The sequence below is a fragment of the Microcebus murinus genome, chromosome 8, assembly GCF_040939455.1.
Source record: "Microcebus murinus isolate Inina chromosome 8, M.murinus_Inina_mat1.0, whole genome shotgun sequence".
NCBI classification, from domain to species: domain Eukaryota; kingdom Metazoa; phylum Chordata; class Mammalia; order Primates; family Cheirogaleidae; genus Microcebus; species Microcebus murinus.
The window spans coordinates 96,042,191-96,063,743 of record NC_134111.1 but is presented as its reverse complement, the minus strand read 5'-3'; the positions used below and the strand labels follow the sequence as shown (position 1 = coordinate 96,063,743).

The 21,553-nt window shown below is 41.8% G+C and overlaps 1 protein-coding gene across 2 annotated transcripts in view; it reads left to right on the top strand.

Annotated features, from left to right (window-relative positions):
• COL4A4 (collagen type IV alpha 4 chain) overlaps positions 1-21,553 on the top strand; it is a 119,589-nt gene that overhangs the window by 57,606 nt on the left and 40,430 nt on the right. For both annotated transcript variants that reach the window (XM_076005995.1, XM_076005994.1), the window contains exons 20-29: positions 3,987-4,151; positions 4,876-4,965; positions 5,872-6,035; positions 8,828-8,900; positions 9,512-9,618; positions 11,704-11,887; positions 15,847-15,915; positions 17,956-18,063; positions 18,569-18,787; positions 20,592-20,753. In XM_076005995.1, coding sequence (XP_075862110.1) covers positions 3,987-4,151; positions 4,876-4,965; positions 5,872-6,035; positions 8,828-8,900; positions 9,512-9,618; positions 11,704-11,887; positions 15,847-15,915; positions 17,956-18,063; positions 18,569-18,787; positions 20,592-20,753 — 1,341 coding nt within the window. The remainder of the gene's footprint in view (positions 1-3,986; positions 4,152-4,875; positions 4,966-5,871; positions 6,036-8,827; positions 8,901-9,511; positions 9,619-11,703; positions 11,888-15,846; positions 15,916-17,955; positions 18,064-18,568; positions 18,788-20,591; positions 20,754-21,553) is intronic.

Below are 21,553 nucleotides of genomic sequence, written 5' to 3'. Positions count from 1 at the left end.
TCCCAACTGCAACATGGTACTATATTTCTAATACAGAGCCAGGGTTATGAACCACTGAACTCAAAGCAATCAATCACTTATTTGGAAGGAATGCAGATTTCTCAGCTGCACCTCAGAAATATTCAATCAATATTGCAGGAGTGTTGTTAGGAATATGTATGTGTAACAGGCCTTCCACAAAATTATTACATGAAGATAGGGTTTGGAAACCGCCACTGGGATTAGAGTGTTTCCCCATGTTTTTCCACCCTCCTGGAGAGCTCTTCCTGTTGATAATTTACTTGTAAAATTTATCTCATCTCCCTCATCTTTAGGCTTGAATTTAAATTTCCTACATGAAGTGTGGAAATGAAAATTATGATTTAAAAAAAACTTTGATTCAGCCTGACTTACAAAAAAAAAAAAAAAAAAAAAAAAAAGACTCTACCCCTCACACACACAAAATAAAAACAAAAACAGGAAAACTATAGGTCACAGTGAGATTTTATTTAAAAAAAACTGGGAAAGAGTCCTCTTGGCATAAGGACTTTGCACCACTTCAAGTGCTGTGCTGGGTGATATTCCTAGCAAGATTAGGAATGAAAATTGTGGAGGATATTTGCCATCAGTGAATCCAGGAGAACTGATTAAACCTGTGAGGAGAAAAGTCTGGAATAAATATAATTTTATCCAGTCTGTGTCTCTTGTCATATTTATTGAGAAGGAATGAGAAGTTTCCTGAGATATTCAACTGTTAACTACAAAATTCATGTGTAATCTTCCAGGAATCTATTTTCCACTTCAGAATCTGATGACCATAAAGGTAGTAAAGCTTTGTTTAATTAATTTAATCTTGAGATAGTAAAACCTTAGCTTCGCTGACCCAATATTATAGAAATCATATGGAGTATTCTGTTGGTCAGAAAGCACTGAGTTCTGGTCTTAGATGTTTCCTTTTGGGCTTATTTATGATAAAAGAGTATCTCCAGCAGGTTAAAATCAAAACCAAGTGAAAGTGAGTAACAAGTTTCTCTAGTAGATTCAAACCCAGGAAGCCTCTTGGTTCCACAAGCTTTCTTTTTTTTTTTTTTACTTTTTAGTTCCACACGTTTTTTAAAAGTGAATTGACCCAGTGGCTTTTAAATCTTGACAATGAGCTGCAGTAAGAAAAGCATTTTATTTTGTATTACATTTATATTACATTACACAAACATATATATGCATCCACAGATACAGATTATTGAGATACCAATTCCACAAAATAATACTTTTTTGGTATATGATGTGCTTATTTTCTATTCCATTCATTTCTTTTGGAAAAAAAAAAATTTAAATGCTGGCCACAACTTGCTCCCTTGATTTCATGCTCTACTATTGGGTGGTCAGTACTGCAATATGCCATCCATTGCAACGCATTCTCCTTGTTGGAACATGGGGAAGCGTTCTCCCTGGCAGTGGGACAAGGCAGCAGCCAAGTCCATGCAACGACCAATTGTAGAAAATCCAAGTCAGGTCTTAGGAATGGCATGAAGACAAGGTGACAGCCAAATCCACAGGGGCACATTTTCCTTTTGTTCTAAGTATACTAGTGTATATAATCCTTATTATACATGTTTTATTTGGTAATTATCTATACTATTTACCATGGGATAAGCAGGGTTTCAGAGTCAGGCACTTGTAATTGAATCTTACCCTGTCACTTGGTGGAGGCCACATAGTATAGTGTAGGTTAGTGAAACACTTAGGAGTTCACATTATGAACCAGAAACACTTCAGTTTCTGCTGCTTGCAGGCTGTGTGAGCATTTATTTAACCTCTCTCTGCCTCAGTTTTCTCATCGATAAAATGAAGTCTTGTTAGGGTTGAAAAAAGTTGTATGTGTACAGTCCTTAGACCACAGCCTGCATATAATAAAAGCTCAATGTGTTAGCCATTATCATTATTATTACCAGTCTTTGGCCTAAACTTTCTGTGCCTTATCCATAAGGTATAAACTTTGCAGGGCTGAGGAGTAAAGATAATGTCTGTAAATATATGTGAAGCCCCAGCACATATGGACACAATAATGACAGCCATTAATTTAATGAGCATGATACATTACTGATTACTAATAGGCTTTCAGTTATCTCTTGCCAAACCAATTTCCTAAAACCCAGTGGTTTGAAACAACAGCAATCAGTGTGTTGCCCCTCACTTTTGCTGCAGTTCAGGAGTTCAGGAGGGGCTAGATTGAGCAGCTGTGGTGCAGGGATTTTATTAAAGTGGTAGCCACACAGGGCCTGGAACTGGAAGAGGAGGCCTGGCTGGGCATCTCTAAGAGTTTTCGTAGAGTCTTAGAGCCTCCCTGCGAGGGCTCTGTACTTAATTTAGGCTTCCTTACAACACGGTGGCTTCAGAGTAGTGAGATTGCTCACATAGGTGAGGGCTCCAGTCTCAAATGTCTCATTTCTAATGGCCACGTTCAAAGGGAGGGAACACATTACCTGGCAGCCATCTTTGAAAAAATACAATCTTCCACAGAGAGGGTCTGGGAACCAGGCATACTTAGGAGGAAGCAGCTTTGAGAAGTGGTCACTCTCATGGGAAGGCTTCTAGCTGTCTTCAAGCCAAAGACACCAGCAAGGGGAGTAGGATGTCAGGGGAAGCGGTATTTACCAGCTGTTGCATCACTCATTTTGACCTCACCTGAACATGCTGAACATCTGAACATTCACGGAGCATGTGCTGTTGCTGGATATCACACTAAGCTCCTTACTTGGATTATTTTATTTAATTCTCATAGTAGGCCTCTGAGGTATCTACAGAGAATTCAATAAGTTAAATAACCTACTTAAGGTCCCCTGCTATGGAGGGAGAGGCCAGGCTCAAACCTGGCACCTGTATCCTTCCCCACTAACTTGGGTTGCTATGAAATCATCTTATGTCCTGTATAGATAATTTATGTGAGTCTATATTTTTATCCATTAAGTGTGTAAATATGTTTATTCAGTTTATTTTTACCAAGTTTTCAAGGTGAAAGTGGAAAGATTAAAAAAATAATGATTTTAATTAAATGAAAAAAATTTCTTTCCCAATAACCCTAAAGAACAGGGAAAAGGTAAAAAAAAAAACCTGATTCCCCAAACCCATTTGTTTCCATGTGTGTGCTTGTTTCAAAAGAGGCAAGATATTTTAATGGCTGGGATGTTCGATTATTTTTGAGCTACATTTTTTTTCTTTTAATGCATTTTATTATGATGATATAACTTCTGCTTTCTAGCCAGTAATATGCTTTGTGGGAAAGAAAGCTTTTCATATTTCTTTCTACTTCTTCTGAGCACTACCATCTAGAGCAGATTTTTTTTTAAAAGGTAACTTTATTAAGATATCATTGACATGTTAAAATTGTTTATCTTTAAGGTATACAACTCGATATTCTGATATAAGTGACATTGTGAAACGATCACCATATTCCAGCTAATTATCTCTCATCTGCATAGTTATCATTTGCATGTGTATGTATATGTGTGGTGAAAGGTTTAATTTTATTTTATTTTATTTTTTTCTTTTTTTTATTATTTTTTTTTTCACTTGTTGAATTCTCACCAAAGGTTTAATTTTAGATCTATCCTCTTAGCAAGTTTCAAATATACAATACAGTATTGTTAACTATCACCCTCATGCTGTACATCAGATCTCTGGAACTTGTTCATCTTGCGTAACTGAGACTTTGTACCATTTGACCAACATCAGCCCATTGCCCTGGTCCTCCAGCCCCGCCAACCACAATTCTACCATTTGCTTCTATGAGTTTGACTATTTTGGATCCCGCATATGAGTGAGATCATACAGTGTTTCTCTTTCTGTGTCTGGCTTATTTCACTTAGCATAACATACTCCAACTCCATCCATTTTTCCTTTAAAAAAAATTCCATGACCTGAAGGAAGAATGTACTGATTTTGACTTTTTCTACAGAAACGTTTATTTTGAGAGTACATGTGGTTTTTATTCCTGATTTCTCTTGCAGGCATGATAGGGCCCCCTGGGCCACAGGGGATTCCTGGTCATCCAGGGGCTCCAGGGGCCGCCGGGATTCCTGGGAGACCCGATTCTGCTCCAGGAAAACCAGGGGAGCCGGGACCACCTGGCCCGCCTGGAACACCAGGGCTGCCGGGACTCCCAGGATCAGATGGTAAAGAACTTCTCATTCACATTCGCAAGCATTTATGCTGCATTTGATATTTGCAGTGTCATTCAGAAAGCGTAACTTTCTAAATACTTAAACAGTTATGTAGTATTTCATAAGGAGCTAATAATATGAAAACTCTTATAATAAATAAACAAAGGTTGGACTGTCACATTAATGAAAGTATGTGTGATCATTTGGGAGTTTAAGTGTAAATGACAGAATTTTGTAAATTAATGCAATTTTTAATTTTTTAAATGTAGTTTTAATTTTTATCAGAGTTATATATGGACCTGGTTTATAAGTCAAACTGTTCTATGGGGCCTGTTATGAAGAACTGAATTCCCAGGCAAACCCTTTTCCTAATCATTCCTTTCCAGGGGCAATTATTTCAACTCATTTTGTTGGCTCTTTTGTTCTTTGCCTCTATACTACCATTCGATGTCCTTGCATTGTTGTTTCTTATTTTTCAGTTTGTGCACTATCTTTTCACTTTCCATTACAGAAGACGAGTTGGGCTCACCACCACCCTACCCACACACGTGCACGTTTTCCACTCCCACAACCTACAACACAACATTTGCCATGATTTTGGTTTACATAACTATTCAGTGTTTACACTGAACTTACTAATAACCAGCAGTTAAGTGATTGCAAGAGACGCATGTTCTATACAAGACAGTCACAAAAATTACGTGATTCTCTCCTCCCTCCCTGTCCCATTGTACAGTGATGTACTGTAGCGCTGGGCAACCGGGACCTGAGGGAATGAAAGGCAAAGTGGGTCCTCCAGGAAGAAGAGGCTCCAAAGGAGAAAAAGGCAAGTACGCATCCAAGGTGGAATTTCCAGAAGAAAACCACATCAGGAGGGTTGGGGGGCGTTTCTGAGACGTACAATGTGGCATTTCATCCAGATTTCTTACTCACCTTAATCACCCTCTATGAGCACTCATTTCATTATGTGTTGTGATGTGATTAAAGTCACCGAAAAGGCAAATCCTGTGTCTTAGAATATAAAGAAAACACTTAGCTGCCATGAAATTTGCCTCAAAGTGGTGACTCAGCGCACAAGGTCCTCTTGATTCCTTGAGTGTGACAAAGATAGGACAGGATTGATACTTTATTTCTGTGGGGCCCAGACTTATCAAATGCCTATCACTCTGTTTCTCCCCTCTAAATTGTTCGAAGCCTTTCTGCACAACCCAATCGGGGTGGGTATGAGAGCGTCCGCGCAGATGAGGAGTCTGACTGCCTTTTTACAACTAAGAGCCCTGACGATTAGAAAATGTGGTGAATTATCAATTGTAATATGCAATGCGATCAACACTGTTCCAGGTTTATGCTCTAACCGATTAGTTTTTTAGTTTCCTCGGCAGGAACCAAACAAGAGACATTAAAACTTTTAAAAGTAAAAATGTTCTTATATTTAAAGTTTCTTCAGTAGAATCGGATATCAGCTATTCCCCTGGAATTTGTCAGGATGAGTGCATTAGGGAATGAAACCCTCCATGTGTTTAGAAATGACCCACGCACCCCACGTGGCCTGCGGTGCCCCGTGCAGGGCCCCAGCCCCCACACTGCATGTTAGCATTCGCCGTCTGCTCAACGATTGTCCACATCAGACTCTTTTTGCTCTTTATTCGTGCTATTGTTCTTGTATAATCAAGCCCTTATTGGGGATTTTATCTGGGAAATATGACAAATCTGCCTTTTATCTTCTGTCTAGGAAACAAAGGAGCCTGTGCCTGCAAGCCTGGTCCCGTGGGCCACCCTGGCTCTCCAGGACTTCCCGGAAGGCCAGGGAGTAAAGGGGACTTGGGGCTCCCTGGCCGGCTTGGAGAAAAAGGTGACCCAGGCCCTCCTGGTGCTGAAGGCTCTCCGGGGCTATCAGTGAGTAACTCTTAACAGTCATAGTTTTTCCAGTTAAAAGACACACATTCACATTCCAACAATCAGTGTGCCTCTAATTTATAGTGTGATCAGTGGTTTATGTCTTGAGCCCATAAACATCATATTCATGGCTAAAAGCCCTCTACATTTTTTCTCTACTATTTATTTATAAAGGTCACAAACTGTCACGGGCTATATCTGACCTGCTGGAGTATTTGTTGTGTCCTCAGGATGTTCTTGTATTCTTCATATGAGGTCTGTGGCTCCCTTTGAGAAACTGGAAGTTCGTGAATGCAAGGTTATTTGCATTCCCACTGCTGTTGTGGCTGTGCCTGTCAGGGGAGGCCTGGGGGGTCCTGCCCCCACCTCGCCCACCCACCAACTTCCCTGGGTCAGGACAGGCACGCCCCTGTGGGCACCTGTGGTTGAAGCCCCTGCGCTAGACCTTGCATAAGACAATTGGGACATTCCTGGCAGAGAGGGACTGTTGCTGCTGCTGGGATTTTGTGGTTATATCAACACAAGTGTTTGCTGATCTCAGGTTTTAGGACTGTGAGAAGTTGCTCTCGATCCCAAAGCTGCTGAGATCTTCTGCCCCAGGAATCTCTTAGGTTAAACATTTATCTCACCAGAGCCTAAGTACTGCGAAGGCAAAATGGTCTTGCGAACTGCTGTGTCCTTAATACTCAGAGTAATGCCAAGTAAGGTGCGGTTTCCAGAAACGTTCCATAATGTTTTCAATAAGTGTTTCTCTAACGAAACCCAGTGACAGCACTGATAATTTTTTTTTCATACCAGCTGGAATAAGCCTGTGGTCTTATTCTAATACTTTAAATTCCACATCTACAGAGCATTAGAGCAATTCAGAGTACATTCCAAGTCTGCAGTGTGCTGCGTAAGAAACTGCTCAGACTCCCAGGGTGGGTTCATTCTTCCAGGGGACCAGGGTCCTGTTCATTAAGCACATGACGGTATTCTCCTTCTGGAGAGAACTTGGTTCAAATGCTGTGTGAACAGTTTCTGTCCTGACAGTTTACCCATCAGAAGGACATTTTCTTCATCCATCTCTTAGATGGGATACTGTGTGCCATGCTCCTTGGCCGGGTCCCATTGTCACTTAAGACTTAGCATATAGAGTGAAAATGAGAATTAAAACAACACTCAACCCGTGTAAGCACTTTATAATTTCCAAAGTTCTTCTGTCTAATTTATTGATTTCTACTAAGAAATTTGTTCCACCCACCTTCTAGATGTCTCACATGGTCACAAACAGAGTGACCATGAGCGACATCGCTGTACCAGAGCGATGGTTTCAGGAATGTTGAGCTGTGTGAGGAGCTAGCTATATTTTCTTTACACTAAATGGCTCCCAACCCTTTTGTGCATTTGAGTTTTTATGCCTATTGCATACATTTTTGGCTTCGCTGTTGCTGCCCGGCACTGCCATTGCACTTATCCCTACTGGTCCTCTCCTCCCCTTCATAGCTCACGGCTCGTCAGTTAGAGACCAGTGACAAAAACAGTTCAGCTTGTTTGGACACATTGTTAGGTTATAAGAAAGTGAGACAAGGAAGCAGCATTTGTGTGAAAAAGCAAATGGGCTGCCCAGTCATTTTTGCCTCCTTCCAGTTTCTTGTCTGTGCCTTTGATTACTGATGCCACCAGATAAGTAACCTCAGGGTGTGCATGGTGTGTCTGTCATGGTATTTGATGTGATGCTTGGCCACCCTATGTCCTGACAAATTTTTATATTTTTGACTTTGTTTGATATTCAATAATAAGTAACACTTAGAAAGCATGAGTCAAATAGTCCAGTCTCAGAGCAATGTTGAGGCAGAAAGATGATACACCCATTAGCCAAAATTCGTTGTTTACTTGCTATGCAAAGGAAATACATTGACTACAGCAAAGGCCCTTATGTTCCATTCTCTTGCTCATCAACTTTCCTTAACATCACATTATTTTCAAGCTATTCTATTTTTATTTTTATTATTACTGTTTTTCTGAGATAGGGTTTCACTGTCTCATCCAGGCTGGAGTATAGTGTACACCATCACAGCTCACTGTAATCTCAAACTCCAGGGCTCAATCCATCCTCCTGCCTCAGCTCCCCAAGCAGCTGGGACTACAGGTGGGCACCATCCTGCCCAGCTAATTTTTTTTTTTGGTAGGGATGAGGTCTCGCTATACTGCCCAGGTTGGTCTTAAACTCCTGGCCTCAAGTGACCCTCCCACCTTGGCTTCCTAAAGTGCTGGGATTATAAATGTGAGCCACTGCACCCAGCCTTCCATGCTTTTTGCATCACAGACTTAGCCCTAAACCTCTACTTCAGCTCTCATGGCTGAAGAGTTGACCCACTCTCCTCTTTCTTCTGAATTCTACATTACAGAGCCCAGGATAAAAGAAAAAAATTTTAATTACAAATTTTTATTTGAGATGGTTGAAGACTTACAAAAGGTTGCACGATAATACAGAGTTCCCTTCTACCCACCCAGCTTGCACCAGTGATAACTTACATGACCATGGGACATTATCAAAACCAGGAGACTGACATTGGGACATTTCTGTTAACTCAGGCACAGACCTTATTCAGATTTCACCAGCTTTTTCATGATTTCGTAAGGTAGGACCACCTTAAAAGGCAGGGAAGGGGAAAAGACCAAGAATGCTAAGCCAGAATCTTTAATAAGAGATTTAGGAGGGAAGAAGAGAGAGATTAGATATACACAAATGTGAATAACTTTCGACCCCTCACAATTAATCTAATTTTTTGCTCTTATTTTTCAACAAGGGAAAACCTGGTGCCTCGGGATCACCTGGCAACAAAGGAGCAAAGGGTGACACAGTTGTACCCAGAGTTAAAGGTCAGCGTAACCAATCACTTAGCCCCCTGCAGTTTATGAGCGATATATGGACCATCCTCTTGCACTAATTTCCCCTGTGGCCACAGATCAATTCTTTATAATTTAGGATTGTTGAGACTGATTAAAAAAATACTCTCCACCCTATATAGAGTCGTATGACTGTTGAGGAAATCCCTTGTTTCTTATCTGAAATATTCCTTTAGTCACATATTTAAATCTTCATTGACGTGAACTCGGATTTGAAGCGATGAGTTTAGGGCATTGCCCAACCATGGACCATTCTGCCATTGACTATGGTCAGGTGTTAGAGTGCCGTGTTCAACATCACACAGGCGGAGGGAGAGTCTGTGATTGGCGCCTCCCCACACTGCTTCCTTGTTGGAATGGGCAAAGGAGCATTTCCCCAATAAAGAGGCTCAATGGGTTTGGCAATTGTCATTCTCCCCTCTGGCTTTGGCATGGTTTGTGTGACTTTGGGCAACTGATCTATACTCAGAGAAAAGTCTGCCAGCCCAGAGTCAAGGACATTGTCTTGGTCTTTTGTCCTCTGTCTCCTTCTACTTCACCGTCTGCTGATAACAGCTTGAATATCTTTTGGTCTCTATTCCCAGGGCACAAAGGAGAAAGAGGTCCTGATGGGCCCCCAGGATTTCCAGGGCAGCCGGGACGGCATGGTCGGGATGGACATGCTGGAGAAAAGGGGGACCCAGGGCCTCCGGTATGTGTAATTCTTCTCCTGCGACAGAATTTCACTTTCCTATATGATCACACAAGCATCTCTTTCCCCCTTCTTCATTTACCAACGTGCAACTCAGTAAATGCCAACATGCTGTAAATTAGAATCACCTTTGGCCCCCTGCCACCAGAAGATAATTGTTCAAAAAGGTATGGATGGCATAATCAGAGGTGGTCTGACATCCTCATTGGCAGCTGAGTCACAGCAAGACTTTCTGTCCTGAGCCTTTGTATCACTCTCCGGTGTTAATTTTCTTCTGGGACCCTTGTATCTTACAAAGCCCTCACTGGTTTTCGGTCTATTTGATTGACTCTGTAAGGTAAAGATAGATAATTAGCTCCTGATTAGGCCCTGATAATTAGCTTCAGTTCTGTTTCCTGGTGCACATGAGGAGAAGTAGCAAGACAGGATGAACTAGTGCAAATCCACCAAATCGGCATATTAGCTGATGGAAAATCCTACCAATAGATGATGTTTCTGCATATATCAAACATGTTTTGGGTGGACACCATGTGTAGGAAATGAAGGTCATAAGAAAAGAGTTGACACGGCCCAGTGCTTAGGAACTTAAAATATCTTGGGCTTTTGAGGTATTTTTGAATGCTTACAAGGTCACAGAAACTGGGCTGGATGTTTTCTTTTTTACTCATAACAGTCGTCATCTTATCTTTCCAATTTTACAATAAGGAAATGAAGGTTACCCATCTATCAAGAAGGCTAAGTGGGATTCTGTCTTATTCCAAAGTGCACGCTATTCCCACCACCCTGTGCTGCCTGCCACAGGCAATGGGGAGTCATTGAGAGGGTTGTGATCGGGAGGGACCATGTCCTGATTGTATGCGAACACCCTTCAGACAGAATCCAAGTGAATAAAAGAGAGAGGTTTGGAAATTGGGTTAGATGGTGTTTATAGCTTTCCGTTCTTTCTGCTGGTGTTAAGTATGAGAATGGTCTCTGCTTTAGGCATGGTAATCTTTGCTTAACTAATTCTTTCACTATTTAGAAACCAATGGCACGGAGTGATAATTATCCTAATGTACTCATCTAACTGTGAAAAACCAACGTGCGCTATAAATCAAATTGGGGAATTTCTATAGCACCCACTTGAGGTCTTCTGAGATTCACTGAAACAGTCCAGATCCATGAGACTGTCATAGACCACATTTGGGACCAGGCCACTCAGAAGGACAGCAGACAGGACCCTCCACTTGCCAGCAGGGCAGTATCGGGTGCTCCTTGCATACGAGGGTCCTTGCAGCTGTTCGTTCATTCAGCCAGGGTCCAAGAAGACTAGACTCACATATAGCAGAGGTGGGACCAGCCCTGACTTGAAAGCCTCATTCCCCACAGGAGCTGTCATCTCCACAGCACAGCTTTTGGGGACCCTCCAAGGGACCTGCCAGTTATAGGAGCCACCACTCAGGGAAGCTCTCATGAGCGCTTCCCACAGGCCTTCAAAGTCCTTCCACACCAAATGCAAATTTTGCATCTAGGGATCAACTTTACCATAAGCAATGGTGCCTAGCAATGTAGTTGATGATCTAATTTTTATCAAGTTTCTAGAGGAATGAATTAGACAGTTAAGGTCAAATTCTTATGCAGGAGGGGGAAGGATTTGTTAGCCATTTACCCACAGATGTGGACGGTGGTAAGAGTCCATCCCTGTACCTTCTCATAAAAATGCAGGAAAATAATTCCAAATACATAAGAACTTACTCAAAATTTATAAGCCCACCACCTCCCTAGATTTACTTATTTCTATATTTTATACTACAGAATAGTTGTACATAAAATTTCTTATTCTGTATTTAAGGCATAACACACACACTTTCTGTATTTGAGGCCTAACACATATACCCATATCAAATATATGTTTATAAAGATGTAAAATATGTATGTAAAATATAAAGAGATAATCTAAGTTAATTATTTTAAATTACATTTCCCACTGAGTACCTGTCTCCTGGAATTGTGGACTTTTTGCATATATCTGTAACCTACAATGACTGTTTTGAATTCATAGACTTTCAAACATTGATAATGGACTCATGACATAAACATTCCCAGGGGGACCGTGAAGAAGCAGCTCCAGGCAGTAAAGGACCTCCTGGACCTCCAGGCCCCCCAGGGAAAGCAGGACCTGTGGGGCCCCCAGGACTGGGATTTCCTGGGCCACCAGGAGAGAGGGGTCAACCAGGAGCTCCAGGCCGCCCAGGTGTGAGGGGCCCTGACGGCTTGAAGGGTCAGAAAGGTAATTTTGAATGTTTTTGTAGCAGAATGTCAAGTAGAATCATGGAAGCTAAAGTGAGTCTCTTCTGGGGAGAGTTGTTACAGGTATGGTACAGCAGCTAAATAAAATTCCACGTAGGTGCTGTTGAAACCTCCAAGCTTATAAAACAAAAGCCTTACAGTGTGGGGCGCGGTGACAACACCATTACAAGATGGCGCCGATTTCCGGTGGCCCGCCTGTAGTAAACAAGTTCAGCGCATGCGCAGAGTAAGTCCTGGCCTGTTCTATAAGTATGTATATGAAGGATCTTAGCTTGGCCTATCAGTAATAACCCTCGCGCGCTTTTAACCTATCCCCATCACTTCCCTCCTTCCTTAGAGTATATAAGTGTGTGAGAGCTTGTGCTCAGGGTCTTCCGCATCATGTAAGTCTAAAGGGAACCCCATTAAAGCACTGTCAGAAGAACTCCAGTTGCCGCGTCTTCCTTGCTGGCGAGGCGGGCGCGACAAGTGGTGCCGAAACCCGGGAACCGAACCGAAACCCGGGAACCGAAACAACTTTGAGGCACCAAGTGGTGCCGAAACCCGGGAAACAACTTTGAGGCACCAAGTGGTGCCGAAACCCGGGAACCGAACTTTGAGGCACCAGCGGAGACGACCTCGATAAAGGAGAGTTCAGAACTGACGCGTGGGACGGAATCGAATTCGGACCTTTGCTGACCAAGGTAGGCGTGAGAGCCAGAGCCAGAGCCAGAGCCAGAGCCAGAGCCAGAGCCAGAGCCAGAGCCAGAGCCAGAGCGCCGGAGCGAGAGTCAGAGCAAAGAAGAAAAGGGAGAGAAAGAAGAAAAGGGAGAGAAAGAAATGTAAAATCTGAAGAAATTAAAGATACTGCTATTCAAACAATAGATTTAGTTTCTCAAGAGACTGGAGAAAATGAGGCAGATATTTAGGCAGTTGATAGTGAAGTTGGACTTAAAAAGGAAGACAGCCAAGAGAAATTGGGAAAAGATGACAAAATTCAAAAAGATGTGATTAGCGATACAAGTAATGTGGTAGGAATAAATGAAGCGGTAGATGTTGTTCAGCTGAGGATACTCAGAGTAATGATAGGGAGGAGCCAGACCAAAGCAAGTCAGCGGGAGCTCGTTTGAGAGGCTTGGTAACTTAGCTATGACCCCTGATGACTGGAGTAATACAACAAGGGCCTGCTTGACTACTGGACCAGGACAATCCCATCTGGGTGCCCACGCGGCTGACTAGAACGGTGCAGCAGCCTCCAGAGCAGCATGGGGACCCAGTGGCTACTCCTCCTGACGACAGTATGGATGATCGCGAGGATGGCAGCGGAGCCACGCTGGGGGATCCTGTCAGTGCTTCCCCTGCCGTTGCCTGTGACACATGACGCATCAGTTTTCCCCTGCTTATCCTTCTCCTTGAAGGGGACTTTGTGTTTTGTGTGGGGTTAACGGAAGCTGCACGGACTTGGCCCCCCTGTCCATTGGTGGCTGGGGGTATGGCAGGGAATGCTAGTTTCGCATGGAATCTTAGCGACTCTTTTGAAGGTTCTGTGAGGGTGATTGCGGGAGGGCGAAACTCGACCTTTGCCCCTACACCTGTCTGTGTTTGGCCCCCGTTTATCTGGGTGGTATCCACGGAAAAACCCTCTGGTACACATGTGAACTGTTCCTCTAATACGTGCAATTATACATTGTGTTAGAATGCCACGTCTCACCCCTCTGCCATTGTTACCCGCTTGCCTAGATACATTCCTGTTTCTGTTAAAGCTCCTAGCTCTATGACTCTGTTTCGGTCTTGCAGCCACGGCCATCTTGCTGCTTGCTGCGGCTGGCAGCGGGCTGTGGGCCATCTGTAGGCTGCAGGCCCAGAGACAGAGGGACCATGTGGTATTGGCACAGGCATTTGCTGCACTTGAACTGGGACAGCCTACACAGGTGTGGTTGACCATGCTTAAGGGTTAGCCTAGTTTTGGGTTGCACGCGCTCCTACCCCCAGGTATTTTGGCAGACATGGCCTTTGCACTCTGAGGGATTTCTCCCATTGCACCAGATAAGGCATGTCTCCTATCCCACAGCCAGCCTTCGCACACCTCCGAGTTTTGCTCATTGCACGAGGTAAGGTGGTTGCTGGTGAAAGTGAGGCTCTGCAACCTTGATCGCACGGTCGAAGGACGGTGCTGAACGGTTGCTCAGCTCTCCTTAAATTAATAAAACAGGGGGAGATGTGGGGCGCGGTGACAACGCCATTACAAGATGGCGCCGATTTCCGGTGGCCCGCCTGTAGTAAACAAGTTCAGCGCATGCGCAGAGTAAGTCCTGGCCCGTTCTATAAGTATGTATATGAAGGATCTTAGCTTGGCCTATCAGTAATAACCCTCGCGCGCTTTTAACCTATCCCCATCACTTCCCTCCTTCCTTAGAGTATATAAGTGTGTGAGAGCTTGTGCTCAGGGTCTTCCGCATCATGTAAGTCTAAAGGGAACCCCATTAAAGCACTGTCAGAAGAACTCCAGTTGCCGCGTCTTCCTTGCTGGCGAGGCGGGCGCGACATTACAGCACAATCAATATTTTTAAACAATCCTTAAAATGCTAAGATATCTTTGTTGCTTTATTTGTTTGGCATATCAAAATTGCATCTCATTCGTTTCTCAGCATGCACTTATACAATCTTACTGTATTAAAATTAAATACATGTATACATAATATATATGTATTTAAAGCACATATTGATTTTTTATGATCTTTGGAGGTAATGAATTGTATTTTAATTTAAAAATCCTAGTGTTCCATTTAAAATGTCATTGTCCATAAAAAAACCATTTGTAATCATTCTAGAGAGAAAAAAGAAGGTATTGTAAATATATTTGACAGATATGCATTTTGAACAATAAATGACTTTTGGGATTATAGATGAAAATTTTTATGAATGTGGCAAAAACAGTTTTAAGTTTTTTCTTTTATGATATGTACATATACCTTGGGCTACATTATTAATTGTGAAGTTCTAGAATAAAATAATATCTTTGGTTCTTGTTTTGACAACACAAAAAAGCAAATACCTTGGTATTTGATAAGGTATAACTTCATGGTTTAGAACCCAACAAAATCTAACATCAATTTTTATTTATCTCATACGTCTTTGATTTGAGAGCATATAAAGTTATATATATTATGAGATATTATTTCTATTTATAAAAGAGGAACATTCAATTTTAAAAGAGGATGGCAACTCAGAGGCACAAACTTGGGAGTCTTATTTTCCTCACCCATTAAAATGAGGAATGACAATAAATACATTACTGAGTCATTAGAACAATAAGAGACAGTAGATTTAAAGCACCTGACCCAGGGCAGGCCCTCAAGAAATGGTAGCTGCTATTAATATTTGGCCCCGTCTCTTCATTTGCATAATTCCCCCATGTCCAAACCAGGAGCCAAATCTTCTGAACTCAGTACTGGCCACTTGTTGCTATTTTATGATTTATCAAAGCTTCTGATTCTACTATGTTCGATATGCATGTAATAGATCTCTATGGGCCTGCAGATACATTGTTTTTTTCTAGGTTATTGGAACTGATACTTTTTGGAATCAATATTTTTCTTATATGCACACCACCGGGGGATTGGACACATCGGGGGGAGAAAGGGGGGGCAGGGGCAATATTTGTAACCCTAACAATATTTGTACCTCCATAATATGATGAAATAAATAAATAAATAAATAAAAATATATTTTTCTTATGTTTATAACTCCTCTGACAGTTGAAAGTAAGATTTAAAGACAAATCTAGAAATTCAGCATAAAAGCAGTTTAAGTGATCTAATGATACTTGGGAGTCTTCTTATCCTTTGAATTCTGCATATACTATATGGAAAAATATCTTGAGCAAGTTGTTATTGAGTCACACATTGCACTGGGCTATCAGTTATGTGAATGCCTCTTATTTTTTTTTTTCCATTGCAGGTGACATAATTTCTTGTAATGTAACCTATCCCGGAAGGCCAGGCCCACCAGGTTTTGATGGACCTCCAGGTATTACCAATGAAAAGTTACCGTCTTCTATACTTCCCAGGGTAAAAGAACTGGCAAGACAGATAAACCAATAGCAAATCCTCCGACAACTATTAATAGTTAGGGTATTTTCAAAGTTATTACAATGTTTTGAGGGACTATGGGATTAGGGGAAAATAGCCTCTGTAGCAATTCAGAATTGGGCCTCTAGTCTACTGGTTTGAGTACACTCCAGATATGCTTTTACAATCTTTGTGTAACAAGATTTACCTTGATATGATCCAATATCAATTAAAATGTTTGCTTCTTGAAATTCTTTTTGTTTTGTTTGAGACAGAGTCTCACTGTGTCACCCCACCTAAAATGCAGTGGCATTATCCTAGTTCATAGCAACCTCAAACTCCAGGGCTCAAGCAATCCTCCTGCCTTAGCTGCCGAGTAGCTGGGACTACAGGTGTGCTCCACCTCACCCGGCTAATTTTTTAATTTTGGTGGAGACAGGATCTCGATCTTGTTCAGGCTATTCTTGAACTCCTGATCTCAAGTGATCCTTGCCTCGGCCTCCCATGGTGTTAGGATTACAGGCATGGGCCACTATGTCCAGCATGCTCCTTAAAAGTTTTAAAATTATGTGTTCTTTCTTTTCCTGTGCCCTGAGAGTGAAAAATGATCATTTACTTAATTATCGTAAGTTTTATTCCATTCTACCTTGCAAGATAACCAACTTATAACCAGAAATATTCCCCCAAAATGCCCATACTTCCATGCAACAGCTTCATTTGAATCAATCACTTGTTTTTAGATGAATTAAAGTCAAAATCTATATAAGGAATTTTTGCCTAATTATTTTTTTATTTCTTCAGAGTTCACTTAAATTGACTCATTAAGCACTGGGATGGCTATTAAAGGTGACCTTTCTTGTCTCACATAGCTACAAAAAAAATATTTAAAGGTTGAATGACAAACTGCTCTCCATTATCTTCTCTAACCATTAAATTTCATAGCAATAATGTTGGGTAAACAACCTCAAGCAGTCAGTGGGCTACAACAGCAAATATTTATTTTCCCTCACATGAGTCTGCAGGTTGGTTGGGTTTAAGCTGATCTAATATGTTTTCCACTTATTGGCTTGGTCCCTGGCTGCACGTTAGGTCAGGGCTGTAGCATGCATCTCATTGCAGGGTTCTTCTCGTGGGATTGCAGAGATGCAAGAGGGCAGGTTCAGCTCTCAGGCTCTTTCATACTCTGATTGCATCATGGTCATCAGTATCCCATTGGCCAAGGCAAATCACATGACCAGGTCAAAGGGCAGGGGTGGACATTCATTGCAGCGCAAGACAATGGCAAGAGTGTGGAAGCATAATTCTGTATCAGCAGAGTGAAGAATTGCTGGTTGACTAACTGAATGTTCATTTTCACTTTTACTGGGACCTGGTCATAGATGAATTTAAAAAAAAAATTGATTATTTTCAGTAGCTGTAACCTTGAGAGAGGTGAATACTCAAACTTTAAGTTGGCAGTTGTATCTTATTCAAAGTCCCTGATTTATATATTTTAGCTGAGATAGCACCTAATAGGAAATCACAGAAGGTTTAAAAATCCCAATTCCTTTTGCAGGTGTTTTTTTGCCAATACTTCATTTAAAAGCAAATTCAGTAAGAAACAGGGAAATAGATTTTGGTCTTTAATCTGTTGCCTTCTCATCAGAGTAGACACTGGCCACTACCACTGTCCTCCCATAAGGATGGACTATGCTTGCATATTTGTGTTTGAGACCTAGCATGGGAAGATACCAAAAAAGTCATCTGAATGGTGGTGTAAGTTCCAAAGGCTGTCAGGAACAATCCTTTACAGTATGGTTGCTTAACAAAACCACACTGTATAAAACTTTAGAGCATATGACTCATGAAACGATTTTGTAAGCCAGGATAGGCAACATCTCTACTTCCATAAAGTAGAAATATCCTAAAAGGACTTAAATAGATTTTTTTTAAAAAAATCTCATTTTGTTATTTGATGTGTGTTTTATTGAGTCTGTGTTTTGTTGTTGCTATCGTTTAGGTCCAAAGGGATTTCCAGGACCCTGGGGTGCTCCTGGGCCGAGGGGTTCGGATGGGCACAAAGGGTGTCGTGGCAAACCAGGAATGTCAGAGATAACGGGTCCACCTGGTAAATGAAGTGTGTTTTTCCTGTTTTGGGAGTGTCTGGTAAAAACTTTTGAATATTTCTAAAAATGATGACTTTAGTAAGGCAATGGCCTAAGGATCTCTACCTAATGGGGAAATGGTTTTTCCTGATACATTAGACCTTTAGCTATATTGTGATAACTTTTAGATTATGATAATTTTATAAGATGCCAGGGTTCCTTCCAGCTTGAAGCATGAATTATACGCTGTTATTTGTCTATTGTGTTGTTGAAACTGATCAGTCCAGCTAGAATGTTTGCCAGAGAATGAAAACAATTAGGGGAACATTATTGGCTTATAGGAAACAGAAAGTTACAATTTATCTCTCTACAAAAGGTAGATAAAAAACATTACCTATTAAGCTGCTCTTAATTTTAGTAAGTACCCCTGTATTTTTTGGAAATGTGTTTTTATCAAAGTAGTAGTCAAATACATTGCTTCTATACTTGTACATATAATAATTAAAAACATTTTTTGTTGTTAAATAGGTTTTCATGGTGACATAGGAGATCCAGGGTTTGGAGGTGAAAAGGGGTCCTCCCCTAGGGGGCCCCCAGGCCCTCCCGGGTCACCTGGAATGAATGGCCAGAAAGGAATCCCAGGAGACCCTGCATTCGGTCACCCAGGACCCCCTGGAAGGAGGGGTCTTCCAGGAGTGCCAGGGACAAAAGGATCCAAAGGTGATCTAGGATGCCCAGGGGCTGAAGGTATGGAGGCTCTTTTGGTCCATAAAGCCAGCTCAGTTTTAGAACAGGTCACTAAACACTGAATGTTTACACTATCTTGTTTTAGGTGTATAGAATATAGAAATTTCACCCAAGTGAAATTTCCCTCATATAGGGACCCTTGTTACATTTCAAATAATCTGAATCCCCCGTGTTGCCTTCGCATTTATTGGTCTGTCTGCTTTTGTGTTAGTGCCACAAAACGCCAAGAGCAGGGACCATATGACCTGTTCACTGCTGTCGCCAGCCAGGTTGAAAATGGAGAGGTCAGATTTTAGGAGGGAGAGCAGTGCAGCTCGGCGGTTAGGGCAGTGTGGGCTGGGGTCCGGGGAGGCTCGATGGGAGAGCTGGGCACAAGCTGAGCCCTGGTGGGCAAGCTGTCTTTGGACAGGTGACAGGGTAGAGAGATTTTCATTCCATCTGGGGTCGCAGGCAGGGTAGCAGCAACTCAAGATGGGAAGATGGCTGGGCACCGACACTGATTCGTGCCCTTTCCTGAAATCACTAAGGGTTCTTTGGGAGCACAGTGGAGTTTTTCAGATTTTAATGTACTTAAAAATAACCCTGGGGCTGTGGGAAGGGTATCATTAAAATGATAGTCTTTGGGACCCTAGTCTCAGGAATTGTGATTCTTTACATCTGCGGTGGGGCCAGCATTATGAATGTCAATGAGCCCCTGGGTGATGGTAATCAAGATGTGACCACAGACCGATGTTTGCAAACATTGTCCTGGCTCTTTGTTAATGGTGGGCAAACTAGTGTTTATTAGGTATTGGCTGGAGTACATTAGTTGCAGGGGACATGGAGGGAAGGAGGGGAATTAGCCATATCTTTGCTCTCAAGGAGATTGCATGGTAGTTTTTAGGTCAAAATATTCATGTACAAAGAAACAATTAGTTGGAAAGCAACAAGATAATACATTATGTGAGTCATTAAAAATAATTTTGACCTAGTAAACCCACTATCTCACTTGTGAAAAATGTATCTAAGGGAAGTGTTTAACCAAAGAAGGTTACAGATATGAAAATACTCTTGTAGTATTATCCACAGTAGAGGTAATAATTGGAAACAGCAAAGAGAGTTAAATAACACACACACACACACACACACACACACACACACTCAAAAGAATACTTATTCAACTATTAGCAATTAACATCATATTTGTAAAGACTACAGCAAAATGGAAAACATTTGTGGATTAATTTGCAATCTGAAGTAACCCAACATCTAAATGTGCGCTGTGATTGCTATTTTTTAAATGTAAACATATGGACCAAAATACAAAGAAAACATAGGAAAATAAAATCAACTTTTGGGTTAGGGTGTGAAATTATGGCTGATTTGTTTTTCTTTCTGAAGATGATGACACTGTCTCTCCAATAAATAGAAATTTGAGAGTGCAAGTGATAAAATCTCTTATAAAATGCAAATTCATACAGTGTGAACTGGCTTGTAAGTATTGTAGAAATTTGGCATAAAGCCTGCTGCAAAGTTAGAGGTTAATTAAAATCAGGAAGAGCCAAGTGGTTTCTTATTTGCATAGGCAACTTCTCTGTAGTCCATATATCCTTAGCCAGTAACTCACTTAGCAATGTGTGGCTTTTCCACTCATTTGGTGCTCACTACATCTATGACAAGAAAATCCATTCAGAGACTTAACCCATATGAGCACTATTCAGGATCAAAATGTTAACTTCTAGTATTGAGATGCATGAACAATTTGTTGTAGGCCATCTGTATAGTTTCATGCCATGAATGTCATGGATGCATTGTATCATTTCAGGAGCAGCTGGTGTTCCTGGATTCCCAGGTCTCAAAGGCCCCACAGGCAGAGAGGGGAGTCCTGGGTTTCCAGGTATCCCAGGTCCACCCGGCCATGCCTGTGAAAGAGGCGCTCCAGGGACACCAGGGCAACCAGGACACCCTGGGGCTCAAGGTAGTCCAGGTAAGTGTCAGCAGGTATCTAACCATAAAAGCCCTGGGGTCTACCCTACTTACAAATCAATAAGCTCACCTCTTGCTCTTTTATGGATGTTGGAAGAAGCAAGAGTCCTAGGTCAGAGAAAAAGAAATTTATTACTCATGAGTTTCATGCTGGTTTGCATCATTTCCTCATGTCACCCAAGTCTGGTGGGGCCATGTAAGTGGAGCTAGCTGGACACCACACACACAGTGGGTTGCATCATCCGAGAGGATCCCTGAGCCTGGGAGCTACCACTTTAGCCTGCGAGAAAGCCTGCTTTTTTGTGTTGGGGGAAATTCTATATCATCTGTCAAGTTTGCTTGCTACCAACACAACTTTGAGAAATTGCCCAGGTAAAGAGCATCAGGACTTTGCATTCTTGGCATACTCAGCAAGACATAGGATCATGAGAGGCCCATGAAGGCATGTCTCCCGACACAGGTGCTGAGGGGGCTGTCTTAGTCTATTTGGGCTGCTATAACAAGATACCTTACACTGGGTAATTCATAAGCAACAGAAATTTTTTTTTTCACACAGTTAGGAGGCTGGGAAGTCCAAGATCAAGATGGGAGCAGATTTGGTGTCTGGTGAGGACTTGTTCCTTATAAATGGCACCTTCTGTTCTCACGTGGCAGAAGGGGCAAACAGCTCTTTCATCCTTCTTTTATAAGGTCATTCATCTTATTCATAATCTCTCTTATAAAAGGCCCCACCTCTTAATACTACCACATTGGCGATTAAGTTGCAATATATGAATTTCAAGGGGATACTTCAGACTGTAG